We start from the raw sequence: 17,946 nt of genomic DNA, 5'->3' as shown, positions 1-17,946 counted from the left end.
CATGTAGCTGTCCAATTTTCCCAGCACCACTTCTTGAAGAGGCTGTCTTCTCTCCTTTGTACATTCTTCACTCCTTTTTCAAAGATAAGATGCCCATAGGTGCTTGGGTTTATTTCTGGGCTCTCTATCTTGCTCCATTGGTCTATATATCTGTTTTTGTGCCAGTACCATACTGTCTCAAGGACTGCAGCTCCTCTTGTGGTTTTCATTTAGGTTAGCCCCTTCCTCTTTCTTCAGCATGATTAAAAGCAGTAGGTTAAGAATAGAATTTTACAGATATAGAGTACTAGTTAGTCCATGTATATTTTCACAGAATTATGATTTATTTAGATAGTGTGTGCCATTCAATGCCCAATTTGTATAATCTCAACAATGTGCAGTTGTGTGAAGAAAGGCCATTTGAGAATCAGTCTGAAGCAGTCAAAAGACAAGGACATTCTGGGAAAAGAGTATTTTCAGCATTTGAAATAGACAAGGTGTTAACATCCAATATATATTTTGTACTCTTACAAATTGCAAAACCCAATTGAAAATGGATAACTGATATGAATGGTCAAGACAGAAAAAAGAGCACATATAAAAAGAAAGTTAGCCTCATTATTCATTAGGGAAGGGCAAATTAAATGTTTCCCGTTTTTGCATATCAGATCAGTAAAAATTAAAGATTGATCTTGTCTAGTATTAAAAGGGAGTGAGAAAATGAATCTACTTATACATTGTTGATAGAACTATAAGTTGGTAGTGCTATGAAGAACACATTTTGGGGATGTCAATCAAAACAGTGATATATAAACATACCTTCTAACCCAGCAGCCCCACTTCCAAAAATGAGATGCTAAATACAAAATGCCACCATGTATAAATGAATTTTCCAAAAGATTGTTTTTTTATCAATATGAGAATGGATGAATGCAGTATGGAATGTCTTGCTGCATGGAATACCTCACAGCCACATAAAAATATAGCATGTGCCAGTTTCTGAATGCACTGATTTGGAAAGATAAGAGTCTATAAGATATTATAAGTGGAGAAAGCAGAGTATCCAAACATCTGAAATTATGCAAATTTTCGATCTAAAGAAGAAAAACACTATGTGTATATGTGTCTGTGAAAGTGAAAGTCGCTCAGTCATGTCTGACTCTTTGCAACCCCGTGGAATTCTCCAGGCCACAATACTGAAGTGGGTAGCCTTTCCCCTCTCCAGGGGATCTTCCCAACCCAGGGATTGAACCCAGGTCTCCTGCATTACAAGCAGATTCTTTACCAACTCAGCTATCAGTGAGGCCCTCATATGGGTTTGTATATGCATCGAAAACAATCTGGAGGGAGATGCATCCCTGTGGACAGTGGCTACCCCTGTGGAGTGGGATTGGACAAGAGTGTCTAATTGACTTTGTCATAATGAGTATGTATTGTGTCTGCTATTAAATGTGTATGTGTGTGTATATATATGTATATATATATGTACATAGAGAGGGTAAAAGAATTAATCTCTAAATAAGCTTTTTTAGCAGAAGTAGGATAACAAATTTTAAACACTTATTTCAATTTTAATTAGATTTCAGAATTAAAAACCAAAAACCAGCAGTTGGATTTGGAAAATATGGAGCTTAGCCAAAAGAACTCTCAGAATCAGAAAGAGCTGCAAGAACTTAATCAACGTCTGGCAGAAATGCTAAGCCAGAAGGACAAAGAGCCAGGACACAGTGCATGTGAGGAATGGGAACAAGAAAAGTCTAATCTCAAAGAAGAACTGGAACACTGTAAATTGCAGGTATGGTCTACAGCTACTCTATAGCCTTTCTGGACGAAATCCCAATTAAAAAAATAAATGCTTATATTTAATTTCTTATACATTTAAGTCCTAATAATTAAAACAGTGTAGTGTTGGCACATGAGTAGAGAGATGAATAGAAAGTCTAGAACTAGACCCAGATACAAATGAAAACGTAGTATATAGCAAAGATGGGTTCTCAAATCACTGGGGTACACATGGACTTTTTAATAAGTGGTGCCTGGACAACTCAATAGACATTCAGAATTAAAGTCAAAAGACAGCTTATAAACTGGGGAAAAAAATATTTGCATCATATGCCACAACTGCTGCTGCTGCTGCTGTCGCTTCAGTCGTGTCCGACTCTGTGCGACCCCATAGACGGCAGCCCACCAGGCTCCCCCGTCCCTGGGATTCTCCAGGCAAGAACACTGGAGTGGGTTGCCATTTCCTTCTCCAATGCAGGAAAGTGAAAAGTGAAAGTGAAGTCGCTCAGTCGTGTCTGACTCTTTGCGACCCCATGGACTGCAGCCTACCAGGCTCCTCCGTCCATGGGATTTTCCAGGCAAGAGTACTGGAGTTGAGGTGCCATCACCTTCTCCGCATATGCCACAAAGAGTGGGGCTAATATTCCTACTATGTAAAGAACTCTTAAAAAATCAAAGGACTTAGGATCAAAATCTGATAGCAAAATGGGGGGAAATGCATGAACAAAATAGTCACACACAAAGAAAAAGAGATAAAAATGGCTGTCAAACCTATGAAAAAATATTCAAAGTTACTCAGAATTAGAGAAATGCAAATAAAGCAACACTGATATCTCATTTCTCACCTATGAGATTGGCAACAATTTAAAAATATAACAACACATTCTGTTGGCACAAGTTTGGAAAATCAGGCACTTTCATACATTGCTGGTGGGATATAAACTGGTACCATATTTCTGGAAGGAAATTTGGCAATATCTAAGGAATGATGCTAAAGCTGGAACTCCAGTACTTTGGCCACCTCACGTGAAGAGATGACTCATTGGAAAAGACTCTGATGCTGGGAGGGACTGGGGGCAGGAGGAGAAGTGGACGACAGAGGATGAGATGGCTGGATGGCATCACCGACTCAATGGTTGTGAGTTTGAGTGAACTCCGGGAGATGGTGATGGACAGGGAGGCCTGGCGTGCTGTGATTCATGGGGTCACAAAGAGTCAGACACGACTGAGTGACTGAACTGAACTGAACTGAACAAAATTATATATGTACTTACTTGTATGCTAGCAATCTTACTTCTAGGAATTTACCCTAAAGATATTCCTCCAAAAATATGAAATTCACATGCACAGGGTTGGTTATTCATTGCAGCATTGTTTGTAACTGCAAAGTATTGGAAACAACCTAGATGCCCACACATAGGAGAGTTGTTGGATAAATGCAATGGAGTCGCACCATGGAGGAGTATTATACAGGTTTAAAAAAAGAAAAAGAATGAATGAGAAAGATCTCTTGGTATGAAATTATTTCCAGGACACACTAGAAATGGGTGAAAAAGGAAAAGCTGAAAAGCGTATCTAAGAGTCTCTCTAGTATGTCTCCAACCATGTAAGAAAGAAGGGGATATTAGACAACACACATGTATTTGTGTAAAAGAAATATAGAATTTTTGGAAAAGAAATACAGGAATGATAAACCAGGTAACTAAAGAGATGCTTCTGTATAGGGGCAAATGGGAAAGGAATGCAAGAGAGGTATGGGGATGTGATAGCAGGGATGAGGAAGGGAGTGCCACTTCTGAGAACCTTTTCATATAGTCCGATGCTTAGAACCATAGTCATGTTTCACACTCTCTTCACATACCCCCTCAAATAAACAAGCAAAACCAATCCAGAAAATAAAGATCAGGGGAGGGGGGAACTAAATGGAACACAAACACTAACAAGTGAACCTAACAGTGTTATGAGTGGATAACATAACCATGATGTGGAAGAAAATAAGCAGTTTAGAAATTAGTATCTTGACTGTACATGGTAAGGTTAAGACAAAAGGAAGTGTACATAAATGCCACAATAGTCACTAAATGTATTTCTCAGGAGGGTGTATGTTAGTGATTCTGGAACTACTCCGTGTATACCAGAATTGAACAAATAAGTAAATACATTGTAGATAGTAAGAACTGAGTTTCTCATTTTGGGACAAGGAGGTTGGAAGTGGGGAAACTAGGAAGGCTAAAATGAACCTTCTGATGTTGGATTGGAATTTGAGTTAATAGAATAAACTCATTATTTGTTTAGTGTATAGGCAGATACAGAAATGTAGATGTGTGTATATGAATGGAGCACCCAAATATTGGTTTCTGAACACTGTTCTCCTATATGAGAAACCCGGGCTTCTTGGAGAGATGATTGATCCCAAGGCTGGTGAAGGGTCAATTCAAAATGAGCCTGGAACATCTCATGGTGCCAGAAAGAAAAAGGTACTCCCGAAAAAAATGGGTCATGTCAAAAGGACAGGACACAACCTGAAGAAGCTCCTAATGGCCAAAGCTGAAATAATTTGATCAACAAAATAAAGCATAGCACAAAATAAGCATAATTATAAAATACAGAATGAAATGAGTATCTGTAGGTCTGTACTGTTAGAATAGGTAAATAAAGGGGAGAGAAATAACAGATCTTCCTTACAATAGAATTCCAATTAATAAATATAGAAGGAAGGAAGGAAATAGCAAGTCTTCATTAAGCAAATACCAAAGTAGTAATTGTTGATAAAATCCACTGATAGACACTAAAATTAATAAGCAAATGCTTAAGAAAAAACACAGTTTGCATGGTCTCAAAGCATCTGCCCCCCAGAGAAAGATAGTAACTTTACAGTGGAGAATCTTCAAAAATAAACTTAAGAAATCACGTTTATGCCATTTTAGTGGAAAGTTTGTTAAAAGATAGTTTTGGTTAGTTCCATTGAGTACAAATGATCTTAAAACTGTGTGTCATTGAGTATGTACTATTTTTTCCTTAATGCTGCCTTTTGTGACCTTATTAAGTTTCCCTAGGCTAAATGAGTGTGTTATTTGACTTTTTAATTTTTTTTCCTTAGTCTTCCACTTTAGTGTCTTCTTTGGAGGCAGAACTTTCTGAAGTTAAAATACAGACTCACATCGTGGAACAGGAAAACCTCCTTCTCAAAGATGAATTGGAGAAAGTAAAACAAGTAAGACTGTGTGCAGCTTAGGTGGGGGCAAGGAGATACGTGTGGGAGTCATAGAATAACATGCACCAGATTGTCTTTTTTATTTTAGCCATTGAGAGTCCCTTTTACTGAATCCTGTTAACTAGCTTATTGCTTAGTGAAGTTCAGGGCTTGCAATACAAATCTAATTTATAAGAGCTCCTATCACTAATTCTCCAAATGTTGTTCTAGTTATATAACTTATGTGTGTTGTAGGCTGACATTCTATTAATTTACTATAAATGAATCCCAGCCACTTCAGTTTAAGAAATGTGTTGCTCTACCTTCGCCCAGCCAGGTGTTAAGGTAATATAAATTTGCTTAAAAAACTGGTGACTTTCTTGCTAATAACTTTAATAACTATTCACTCAGATTTGTGAGACCCAGGTTCTCCCTTTTTCTCATAGTGAGTTTGAGGCATCTATCTTGGGCAGAAGAATAGATTCTAGAGCATTATGAGGGATGTGGTCTCACCTATGAATTTGGCTTTAAAAAGCATATTTCAAAGTTTCAAGCAAAGACCTAATTTTAAGTCCACCTTAAAATTTATATGCTGAACATTGTCCAATTTTATTCTTTATTCTGAATTTTTCAGTGAGTACATGAATTTCTCAGTTTATGCAATCTTGATGTATAATAGAATTTAGTTTTTCCATTTTATTTGTTTCACCAAAGGAGTACTTTAATACCGTGATATCTTTAGATTATAAAATTCTCTTGTATCTATCCAACCTATGAGCATAAAGGTGTCCTTCTCTGAATGCTGAAATAGAGTCTGTACCACTGGGTATGTTATGTTTGCATTGATCCCTAATTGACATCCATAAGTCTTGATTTCCTAATAAGATTTTAGACTCAGGGAATTTGTATCTCTTCCAGTGCCTAATAGAGTACGGGTATCTATTAGGTGCTTTATAAGAACCTTTTCCAGTCAGATGCTGCTGTGCAAGGTATAGCTGTCCTGCCATAGCAGAAGCTGTCGGCCCATATAAACATTCCAGAAGTTAAAAGGGCCTTCTGTGTTATATAAGTATTCCAGGACTGTTATTACCAAATTTATCCTAATTAACTTGGGCATGCTTTTCTCCTTTTTCTTTTTCTGTTGTTCAACCTTTCGGACAATAATGATGGGTCCCGTGTCCAAGCATGGGAAATGTATGTGCTGTGATTTTGCCAAGTTATGGATCAAAAGAAAAGGAGCAGAGTTGAGAGTAAAGCAACATGATCAGGACATCATTTTGGCACATTTTTCTTGCATGTGAGCCCTTTTGCTCTTGGTAGGAAGTTGTTCATGGTCCCTGGACTCTTGGATCACAGGAGTATGATGGTGTCAGCCTGTTGTTGCTGCCATACAGCTTGGACCTAGAAAGCACATGCTGCTCTGTATGACATAATCATTTCTTGTTCACAAAATAGTTTTGTTTGTATTATCTGTTGCACTGAAAAACACGAATAGCACCGGCAGTAGTCACATGACAGTCTGTAGACACCCAAAATGGTACCAGGCTTTGTGAGGGTCTGGGGATAGGGAGGCAAGGTAGTGAGTAAAGGACAAAAGTCCTTTATTAACCTGTGCCCAGGTACATAGATTTTCCTTCATCTTTCTGACTTGTTTAGATTTGTAAATTATGCTGAATTTGTTGCCAGTTGAAGACAAGATTCAATCCTTAACGTCTGTTTTGTTATACTGTTCCAAAAGACCTTCAGATAAAATGTTAAAGGTGGCCATAAAATCATGACAGTAAATAATTGAAAATTGAAAGCCAGGTGAAACAGAGGGAGATGGAAAACATATGAACTCTAAAAGTGTAAGAAACAGACTCTTTAAGGCAGTGTTTGTGGGGGGTGGAGACTGCTCCCACACACCAAGATGTTTGGCAGTATCTGGGGTCACATTTGGTTTCCACACTGGGTATACGAGGCAGGGAGTGTGTGCTACTGGAATCTAATAGATAATGCCTGGGATGTTGTCAGCCATCCTACAGTGCATAGGACAGTGCCCCATGACAAGAAATTACCTGGCCCTGAGGGTCAGTAGTGCTGAAGTTGATGATGAAAAGGAACAAAAAGTTTTTGGTTTATCGTGATTCCATAAAATGCAGAAGAAGCAAGTATGTCCATACCAGCAACATTTTCCTAAGCCAGTCAATTTAAGCATCTCCCAAAGTGAAGGGTATGTAAAATGAGCTGAAAAAGACTGATTGATTTATCTTTAAACTTGCCTTTGTGTTGCTTGATACATTATATGTGGTTGATGCCAATTCTGTATTCTTGATTGAAAAAAGATTTTTTTTCTAGTTAAAAAAGAATGAGGAAAATGTTTTGTCACATGTACCCAAGTTAAATTGATGACAGAATGGCAATATGTTATTTATTTTATACGGAAGGTAAAACAGAAGGCTGAGACCATTACTTAACAATGTCTGGTAGATTTTGCCTGAGCAGACATTTCAGCAGTCAATTGGAGAATTGAGAGAAGCAGGGAACATTTTTGTCAAAGTTAATTATAGTCCCCTGGAGTGTATATGTCCTTGGAAATAGATAGGGAAATGGCAACAGCCATGAAAATGTTCTGTCTATAAATAACATTCATGAGATGTGATGGGTGGGCTCATTTGTTTATCCCTTGCAGCTCTGCAGATGTCCTGATCTCTCTGACTTCCAGCAAAAAATTTCTAGTATTTTAAGCCACAATGAAAAACTGCTGAAAGAAAAGGAAGCTCTAAGTGAAGAATTAAATATCTGTGTTGATAAGGTAATAAAAATAAGACTTTACCATCATCATATGGTATGTACCATAATGAACATTTCTGTAATGCCAGTGGCATATGGGCCCACTCTGTTAGCCTAAAAGTCTTCTAGAACAGCATTTTGCTGGCATTTTGTGACCTTAGAGCTCCTGAAGCCATTAGTTTTGTTTCTTTTATTGAAGTATAGTTGATTTACAATAATGTGTTAGTTTCAGGTATACAACAAAGTGATTTGGCTATGTGTGTGTGTGTGTGTCTGTGTGTGTGTGTGTACTTCTTTTATTGGATTCTTTCCCATTATAGATTATTACAAGATATTGAATATAATTCCCTGTGCTATATAGTAAATCCTTATTTATTTTATATATAGCGGTGTATATCTGTTAGTCCCATACTCCTAATTTATCCCTCCCACTCTTCCCCTTTGGTAACCATAAGTGTGTTTTCCATGTGTGTGTCTCTTTCTGTTTTGTATTAATAAGTTCATTTGTATTATTTTTTTAGATTTCACATATAAGTGATATCATGTAATATTTGTCTTTGTCTGTCTGACTTGCTTCACTTGGTATTATAATCTCTTGGCCCATCCCTGTTGCTACAAATGGCATTATTTTACTTTCTGATGGCTGAGTAATATACCGTGGTGTATTTGTATACCACATGTGTATTTATAATCCATAAAAATTTTAGGATTATTTGTTCTAGTTCTGTGTAAAAAAGTCATCAGTAATTTGATAGGGGTCACATTAAATCTGTAGCTTGCTGAAGCCATGATTTTAACAGGAGTCTAGATTAGTTGTTTAATAAATGTTAAATACAGTAATATAAAGATTGTCTCATTTTAATAATTATTGCTACTTAATATATATTACTTAAATATATCACTAGTTTGCTTACATATAACATGAATATTATGTATTTAACAATCTGAAGCCCATTACATAGTTACTTTTTTTTCTACAATATTTTCCCTGCCAAATCCAGAAACACTGCTTTTGTTACATCTGCCTTAATAGACGCTCTCTGTTTTCTTATTGTGGCACACTCTTGGGATTTCTAATTGCCTTCCAGCCCTTCATGTCTCACCCACAAAACATGAGGCAATGAGAAAGAAAAATGGAAATCCCCAAAGAAAAGAGGCTCTTCAAAATTAAAGTAGAAAAGAGAGTCAAGGAAACGTTTGTCTTTTACCTTGCCCCAATCCACTATGTAAAGAGATGGTACTTGATGGAGGCATATGAATTGAGGCTAGACATATTTGCAAAAATGCTGTTTCCTCTTTTCTTTTCCTGAAACAGTTGGCAAAATCAAGTCTTTTAGAGCACAGAATTGCTACTATGAAGCAAGAACAGAAGTCTTGGGAACACCAGAGTGAAAGCTTCAAGTCACAACTAGTGGCTTCACAGGAAAAGGTATGTGGACAATTCTTGTTTCATCCACATAGTTAATTTTTTCCTATATCTTCCAGCAGAACTCCAAGTCGAAACAATATTCTAAGTGGATGTGGTCTAAAAGAGTTCAGAATGATTCAATTTAACTAATATTTGACACATGTTACAGTATAATAAAATAAGTTGAACAGTGTTTCCTCCAAAGTTCATTATTATGAAATAATCATGAGATTATCTCATCACTGTGAGATTATTTACTTATGAAAGGTTAAGAATAGTGTGCAAAAATGACGTCTTATTTCTAATTTAGAATTAGCATTTCTAAGGCAGGTTCATGCCCTATTATAGTTAAAGATATCTGTTGACATTCCATTTACCAATTTAAATTTTTAAAAATTGGAATATAAATGAGATATTAGCATGGAGTAGGGTTCTACAAAGATATGGTTTTATTTTAAACTGAGAGGTCCTTTGCAAAACAACACCACAGTCTAAAATGTAATTTCTACAAAATTCAGTAAAATTATCTATTGTGATGCCAGCTGGTACTCCTTAGTTCTGTAAGATGTCACTTGATAATACACCAGATGACTGGACCAGCAATACCTTGCTCAAGGTATATTTCATTATTCTCTTAAATATAACGTAACATCCTGTAAAGATACATAATATCCTGGTTTGCCCTGAGCAACTGAAAAGAGCTGGATGTAGTAAGTAGAAACAGAAGGGACTTTGAAGTTCTTTGTCTTAGTTCATTCATACATGCACATGCTATAGCTGAGACCATGAGGATTTGTCATTTGTTCTGATGTAGGTTCAGAATTTAGAAGACACTCTCCAGAATGTAAACCTACAAATGTCCCGAATTAAATGTGATCTACGAGTGACTCAGCAGGAAAAGGAAGCTTTAAAGCAAGAAGTGATGTCTCTACACAAGCAACTTCAGAATGCCAGTGACAAGGTAATTTCTTTTCTTTATTGAGGTATAACTTTATACAGTAAAATGCACACAGTTTTAGTTTATAACTTATTTTTACACATATATATGTATCTATATATAAATGTTCATTTTACCTAGAAATGTGTGTATGTATGTTTGTGTCACCACCTCCTAGCTCAAAATAAAGAACATTTCCAGCACCTAGTAGGCTCTCTTGTGCCCTCTTCAGTTGACAACCCCAAGGGAATGACTTTTCTACCTTCTGCCACCATAGGTTAGGGGTGCTTGTTTCTGAACTTCACATAAATGGAACCATAGTGACAAGCTAATTTTTTATATTGTGCAAGTCAAAAGACCATGGGTGAAAACATTTTGATATTATAGAAAGTGTCTCATTTTAATATATCACAATGCTGCTTAATCTGTTTGCAAATAAATTAAGAATAATATATGTAGACAGCATATTAAAAAGCAGAGACATTACTTTGCCAACAAAGGTCCGTCTAGTCAAGGCTATGGTTTTTCCAGTAGTCATGTATGGATGTGAGAGTTGGACTATGAAGAAAGCTGAGCACTGAAGAATTGATGCTTTTGAACTGTGGTGTTGGAGAAGACTCTTGAGAGTCCCTTGGACTTAGAGGAGATCCAACCAGTCCATCCTAAAGGAGATCAGTCCTGAATATTCATTGGAAGGACTGATGCTGAAGCTGAAACTCCAATACTTTGGCCACCTGATGTGAAGAAGTATCTCATTTGAAAAGACCCTGATGCTGGGAAAGATTGAAGGTGGGAGGACAAGGGGATGACAGAGGATGAGATGGCTGGATGGCATCACTGACTCAAAGGACATGAGTTTGAGTAAACTCCAGGAGTTGGTGATGGACAGGGAGGCCTGATGTGCTGTGGTTCATGGTGTCACAAAGAATAGGACACGACTAAGCGACTGAACTGAATTGATGTATGTCAGCCTTGGGTAGATGTTAAGATTTTGTCCTACCATAAAAATTGGCGCTAAATTCAGCTACTTTATATCTTGCTGATACTTTTTTTTAACTGTGGTTTTTTAAAAAAACAAAATAGTTTCCGTTTTAAAAAATGACTTTGGGGCTGAAATGTTTTTCAAAATAAGACTGTACCGTTTTCGTTTTCATGTTTTGGCTTGAAAAGCAAAAGGCTTATCAGTTGTGATACCTTAAAAAAAATTTTTTTTAAAGCATCTTTCAGTATCAAAAAAATCACTGTGGTAGCTTAAAGCATATTCCTGAGTTCAAGCCTCAATTATATGGATGATACGTGCTTTGGATTCTAAAAAAGAATATGATTGCATACGTGAAAATGAAAGTAGAGTTTGGCATGTGAACCCTTTCAAGTTAGCTGTGCATTTCAGAGTTCTCTTTGTGTCCTATGTTTACCAAAATAATGTTTATATGGATTCAAAGCATAACTTCATAAGAATGAGGTAATCTTTAAGGACACTAGTCTCCATGCACTTGGGTCCTATGTGGAACTGGGCATTGCCCTACAATCAGCTTTGCTATTAGATTTGATAGAGCTGTTTTGCCAAAGACCATTTAAAACAGAATTTCCAAACCTTTTTTTAAAATAAAAAACTCAAGAATATTGTTTTACTTTTATCTATATACACCTGTGCTCACTCACATTAGAAGACACTCAAAAAAGAAATCACCTTGTTTTTTAAGGCTTAACTCTGTTAATTCTCTCTTAAGAACCGGGCCCCAGAAATAGGCATCCATCCATCAGGATTCCATAACCAACAGCAAAGGCTGTCCTGGGACAAGCTGGATCACCTGATAAATGAGGAACAACAGCTACTTTGGCAAGAGAATGACAGAGTCCAAACCATGGTACAGAACACCAAACCGGAACTCATACACTCCCGGGAGAAGGTAACTTGAAAAGTTGCACGTGGTAGCTTAGGTTTGTAAGTCAATGTTTGATATGATTGCAGTGATTCTAGGGTATGGATTTGAGTATTCTGGTGTGGCAAACTTATTTTAAGAATGTATAATTTATCATTTACTTGCAATATAATTTTATCATGATATGTTTATATACTATTTTTTGTATAAGCAGTTCTATATTAAATCTGTGACTTTATAAATGGAAATTATGTTAACCATACATTCCTCCCTCATTCAAATAGGCTAGCCACCAAGACTGGTAGTACAAAAATGGCAAAACTAAACTCAAATCTTGTTGGTCTAACTCCTTGTAAGAGGAAAAGTTGCCCCTCTTTAAAGACTCAGCATTTCAAGGTTAGAATGGTATTTAAAGATCATTTTTTCGGCTGATGTTTAAATGCTTTACCTCTGCTGAGTAGTCAAGCAATTATTTTTTAATTTATTTTTAATTGAAGGATAATTCCTTTACAATGTTGTGTTGGTTTCTGCCATACATCAATATGAACGAGCAACTATTTTTAACCTATGCTTAAATAAATCTTTTGAGAAAGAACTCTTAGGAGTCACAGATATTCACTAGAACTCCTACCCTGTGCCAGAAACTGCTATCACTAAAGTTGCAGTGTTGAACAAGACTAAACATGGTCGCTGTCTTCATGGAACTTAGCTGATGTAAATGCACTGTTCAGGTGTGAACAGTCCAATACAGACTCAGAGGAACTGTCACCCCCTTCACTCCTAAAAGTTATGCTCACGTCAGGCACACAGGGGCCTACAGATTACGTCTGTTTGCTTGGCGGCCACATTGCTCTGTTGACTCCCAGTGCTTTGGCTGAGCCAGAAGTCCCCTCTTTCCTGTCTGATGCTTAGTGTTGGATCAGGCTAAAAATAGATTAACCTAGAAAGGATCTTTTGAAATCCAAAAAAGTAAGCTTCAAAAATTGGCAGACTTGACTGGAAAAAGCTTTTTTAATACAACAAAACCCAAGCACTGAATAAAAACTTGCATTATGCTAGCTTTTTGTTTTTCCTGGCTGAGTGATTATATTAGCATTTCTTCCCCTTATACTGGTTCTTGTTAGGTTCGTCAGCTGGAATCCAACCTTCCTTCTCCTAAGCACCAAAAACATCTAAATTCATCAGGTACTGTGAAGCCCACAGAGCAGGAGAAGTTGAGCTTAAAGAGAGAATGTGAACAGTTTCAAAAGGAGCGATCTCCTACTAATAGGAAGGTGAGTTTTTGAGTTAATACCACGTGGCTATATGCTGACTCTGATGCATCCCTAAATGTATGTTTCTTCCCCTGAGTGCTTCCAAAGAAATGACTAATGGCATATTTTGGTTCTTCCTTTTATCTGCACTTTTGTCATCTTGTCAAAGCAGTATCATAGTTCTTTTTGATTGAATGATTGCTAAAAAGGAGCAATTTAAGTTTTCATAAAGAAGATGGTTAATCATCTTCAGTAGTATATAAACCTTTCTAAGTTAGTAAAACATATATACCTGAATATTAGGAACATTTTAATTTGGTTAACTACTGCTGTATAATAAAAAGACAAAACATTCATGTCTCAGTTTCTGTAGGTCAGGAATTTGGAAGCAGCTTAATGGAATGATTTTGACTCAGGGTCTTTCCTGAGGTTGCTGTCTAGATTATTAGCTGAGGCTGCAATATCCAAAGGCTTCACTGGTGCTAGAGATCATCCACTTCCAGATTTATTCAGATAACGTGTTAGGAAGAGGCTTCTGTTTTTTGCTGGCTGATTGCCAGAGGCTCAGGTCTTCCCTACCTGGGCCTTTTCTCAGGATGTCGCAATGAGTGATACAAGAGAGAGATTCCAGAAGACCACGATGGAAACTGTAATATGTTTTATAAACCAATCTCAGAAGTCACACAACATCACTGCTGTATTCTATAGGTCACACAGACTAACTCAGGCATAGTGGGGGGAGGGGACCAGGCAAGGGTGTGAGATAGGGATCACTGGGGACCTGCTTAGAGGCTGGCTACCACATGGTTAAACCTCTGTAACATGATTCCCTTTGCTTTGTATTCTTTGTTACATTAAGTTTGAGTTCTAGACCAGTGTTACTGTGGGAGTTCTTGGTATTTGTTTTCCTTTCTTTCTTTTTCTAAACTAAATCTCAAGAGTTTTCACTACAGGCACACCTTGGAGATATTCCGGGTTCAGTTCCAGACAACCACAATAAAGTGAGTCACACAAATTTTTTAGTTTCCCGGTGCAAATAAAATTATGGTTCCATAATTATGTCATTTAAAGTCTAGGTTATATTCAAGTAAACTTTTCAAAAAGATGTTGGGTTTCATCCAGCTGCTCACCAAGGGGAAAGTCAAATGATAGGTTTTAAAATAACAATGAATTTAAGTGTGTCTGGAAAGCATACATCCGAATTCCATTTAACAGTTCTTGCTACTCTTCTCAGCTGTTTTGATGGAGGCAAAGATCAGCATTCTAGAATTGTGTCATATGTTTTCTACTTAGCAATATTCTGAATCCTTGAGTGTCCTCTAACTCATTAGATTCTCATAAGATTCTGTACCAAAGAGAATTCCAAAAGTGGATCCTCATAAAATTTTCAAATTTCTTCTTTAAAATTGAGAAAAGAGTTAAATAAATCAGGTTTTGTGTACTCTGTTTTCAGACGTTTTTCCCTACTACAGATCCATAGTAGATGATCATGAATTCAGTTTAATGAAATACCAGCATTTCAAAAAATTTTTATTATAGTTTCTTTACAATGTTGTGACAGCATCTTTAATAAAATATACTATAAAATATCAAAGTGCATGGCTTGTAGTAGGGATAAGTATTATTTCATGGAAGTTTTCTTTTAGTGATGTATACTTACAACTGATTATGCATGCATATGTACTTGGGGTGGGGGGGGGTGTGGGTGTACTGGGTTGCAAGATAAAATGTATTTCCTACAGTGAGTGGCACTGAAGTTTGAAAGCTACCTGCCTTAGGACTCTGTTCTATGTGAGGAGTGGTGATTTAAGCTAGACTAAAATATAATCAATGCACTGAATTATTTGTTGTTTTCCCTTGATGAATGAACTCAGCTTTCTTCCAAGAGTTGAGATTTCTGATTAGAGTAAATTTGTCAAAAAAAAGTAGAGAGATTCAGGTTGTTTTCTTTTTTTTAAGGGAGTTTTATGTTTTTCAACAGGTTAGTCAGATGAAATCCCTTGAACGAGAATTAGAAACAATTCATTTGGAAAATGAAGGCCTGAAAAAGAAACAAGTAAAACTGGATGAACAGCTAATGGAGGTAAGTTTTTAAGGGAAATGACCTTACTGATCTGATCTGATGAAGAATATTTTAATCCATGAATGACCCATTTGTTGAGAGAGGCTAACATAGCATTAAATTCCTTATACGAAAACAGTGAAAATCTAAGTACATTGCCAGGCTGGACTCTTTGGTTTGTCTTACCAAGTTTGATAGATATTTTTGCTAATTACACAGCCAGAGAGATATATACTGCTTCACAGAAGAAGGAATAATAATAATAATGTTGACTATCCTGAAATGCAAGGATTTGTGCCTCAACAAATTCAAGTGGCAGGGACTCTGTCCAGTACTGACCAAGAGGCTCAGAGCTCTCTTGCCAATGCTGTGGTTTTAATAGTTTCCTGATACCTCCCCCAGTGTAGTGTATTATAGATGTGATGTGCTCTGTTACAGCCTATTCGGTTAGGAAGTACATTCCAGGAGTTTAAGAGCATTAGCATTTAGACAGTTTTTCAGTGTTGCCATTGTTCATTTCTACATTTTTAACTCAGCACTGCCTTGGAAGAGGTACATCTGTTAAATATAAAATTGGATTTGTAAAACTTATCAGCTTGGACATTGAGTTTCTAGTCTAATAGATTGCTTTCTGAACACCGAGTGCAATTATAAAGTTCTGTGTACATTTGAAAAGACCCTGATACTGGAAAAGATGGAAGGCGGGCAGAGGAGGGGACAACAGAGGATGAGATGGTTGGATGGCATCACTGACTCAATTGAACATGAGTTTGAGTAAACTCCGGGAGTTGGTGATGGACAGGGAAGCCTGGCGTGCTGCAGTCCTTGGGGTCGCAAAGAGTCGGACACGACTGAGCAACTGAACTGAACTTTCATTTTTTAAAGCCCAACTCAGCTGTATTTTTGGAAACAAACAAGTGAGAAAGAAAAGAAGAAAAGAAATTTAAATCAGCAAGGGTGTAATTATTATCCAAATAGATTGTAAATGTTGATATGTCAGATAAGGCATCTGAATAGTGTCTGGCTCATGAAGACACTTAATAAAGAAATCAATGAATGAAAAAAAAAGTTCTGTGTATACAAATATTTTAAAGCCAGAATCATAGGAAGAGAGATATATAAATATTTTCTTTCATGAAGCTGGACACATGCAAAGGTAATTACATTTCAATAGATGCTTGGTTTTTAAATATGAAATATGGGCAAACATATCGCATTTACATTTAAATGACCACTAAAGTTTCTGTCAATTTTATGTTCTCTGATTTATCTACTAATAGGGAGATTAGTGAAACTATAAAGAATGAAATCCAAACCATATTTGCTTTTCCTTCTGCATATAATAAATGAATTTATTAAAACTCTGAGCTGCAGGCTGTGTTTATATGTAGAAATGCTTTTCTGATGAAATAATTATATACTCTAATGAATGAGATATCTGAAGCCACACATGACATGTCTAGTACCCAGTTGAAAAGTAACAGGGTATACTTAATCACTGTTAGATCCTCTGCAAATGTCCTTCCAACAGGCTGAGTCTTCTCCCACCTGCTCTCTTTGGCCTCATATGCTCCCTTCTCTCCCAATCATACTTTACATGATTAGTCATCATAAGCAATTTCCCCTCATTACTTTTCTCCCTGATCTAGTAGTAAATATTTGGTAATGGATGAAGGAAATTAAGTGTTCTTGGCACCGGAGCTGAAAAAAGAAAAAGCATGAATTTTTAATTGAAACACTGTAAAGAACACCTCATACACTATTCTAATGAAACTTCCATTGAAATAAGACTGAGCTGTGAACTCTGCAGACATATAATTCTTTAGCAGCTTTATTAAATGTAATTCACACACTGCACAATTCATTCATTAAAGTGTCTAATTCAGCGGTTTGGGTATATGACATTGTGTTTTAAATTATACTATGTGTGTGTGTGTGTATATATATATATATAGAAATATATATATACATGAACGATTAAAATGGCAAATTTTGTTAAGTGGCATTCAGTGGCATTAATTACATTCACAATGTCACCGCTACTTCTAAAACCTTTTCATCACCCCAAATAGAAACTCTAAACATTAAGCAATAACTCTTCATGTCCCCTTCCCACTGGACCTATAAATTGGATTTTTATTTATGCTGTGATATCTAAAGATTAGGCCAAATTTGAGGATGTACAGTGGTTTTTCACACCATTTTTTTTTGCCCAGCTTACCTGGGGATAGGTACATTCCTCTCACTCCAGCATGGATTCTTATCAGGTTTGGGGGAGGGGCAGTAGGCAGTCAGGGAGATAGTCCTACATCAGAATCTTTGGTATCAAGGAATTTAGGGAAAGCTTTCTAAGTGATTCTATCTGATGTATGCACTCCTTTGGGGGAAGGAATTTCTTCTCACCCCTATAGGATAATTTAAAATCACTGATTAATATAACACATACCCTTGCTGCTGCTGCTGCTGCTAAGTCACTTCAGTCGTGTCCGACTCTGTGCGACCCCATAGACGGCAGCCCACCAGGCTCCCCCGTCCTTGGGATTCCCCAGGCAAGAACACTGGAGTGGGTTGCCATTTCCTTCTCCAATGCATGAAAGTGAAAAGTGAAAGGGAAGTCTCTCAGTCGTGTCTGACTCTTAGCGACCTCATGGACTGCAGCCTGCCAGGCTCCTCCATT

At 36.9% G+C, this 17,946-nt stretch overlaps 1 protein-coding gene across 8 annotated transcripts in view; it reads left to right on the top strand.

Annotated features, from left to right (window-relative positions):
* The window catches only part of NIN (ninein), a 105,898-nt gene that overhangs the window by 76,705 nt on the left and 11,247 nt on the right, over window positions 1–17,946 (top strand). For 5 of the 8 annotated variants that reach the window (XM_055537598.1, XM_055537602.1, XM_055537597.1 and 2 more), the window contains 9 exons: window positions 1,559–1,774; window positions 4,862–4,975; window positions 7,626–7,748; window positions 9,042–9,155; window positions 9,949–10,095; window positions 11,802–11,981; window positions 13,079–13,228; window positions 14,161–14,208; window positions 15,189–15,290. In XM_055537598.1, the coding sequence (XP_055393573.1) occupies window positions 1,559–1,774; window positions 4,862–4,975; window positions 7,626–7,748; window positions 9,042–9,155; window positions 9,949–10,095; window positions 11,802–11,981; window positions 13,079–13,228; window positions 14,161–14,208; window positions 15,189–15,290 (1,194 nt within the window). The remainder of the gene's footprint in view (window positions 1–1,558; window positions 1,775–4,861; window positions 4,976–7,625; window positions 7,749–9,041; window positions 9,156–9,948; window positions 10,096–11,801; window positions 11,982–13,078; window positions 13,229–14,160; window positions 14,209–15,188; window positions 15,291–17,946) is intronic. The other 3 variants (XM_055537603.1, XM_055537601.1, XM_055537605.1) reach the window with 1 other exon arrangement.

The sequence above is a fragment of the Bubalus kerabau genome, chromosome 10, assembly GCF_029407905.1.
Source record: "Bubalus kerabau isolate K-KA32 ecotype Philippines breed swamp buffalo chromosome 10, PCC_UOA_SB_1v2, whole genome shotgun sequence".
Classification (NCBI taxonomy): domain Eukaryota; kingdom Metazoa; phylum Chordata; class Mammalia; order Artiodactyla; family Bovidae; genus Bubalus; species Bubalus kerabau.
This window is presented reverse-complemented; position numbering and strand designations above follow the sequence as displayed.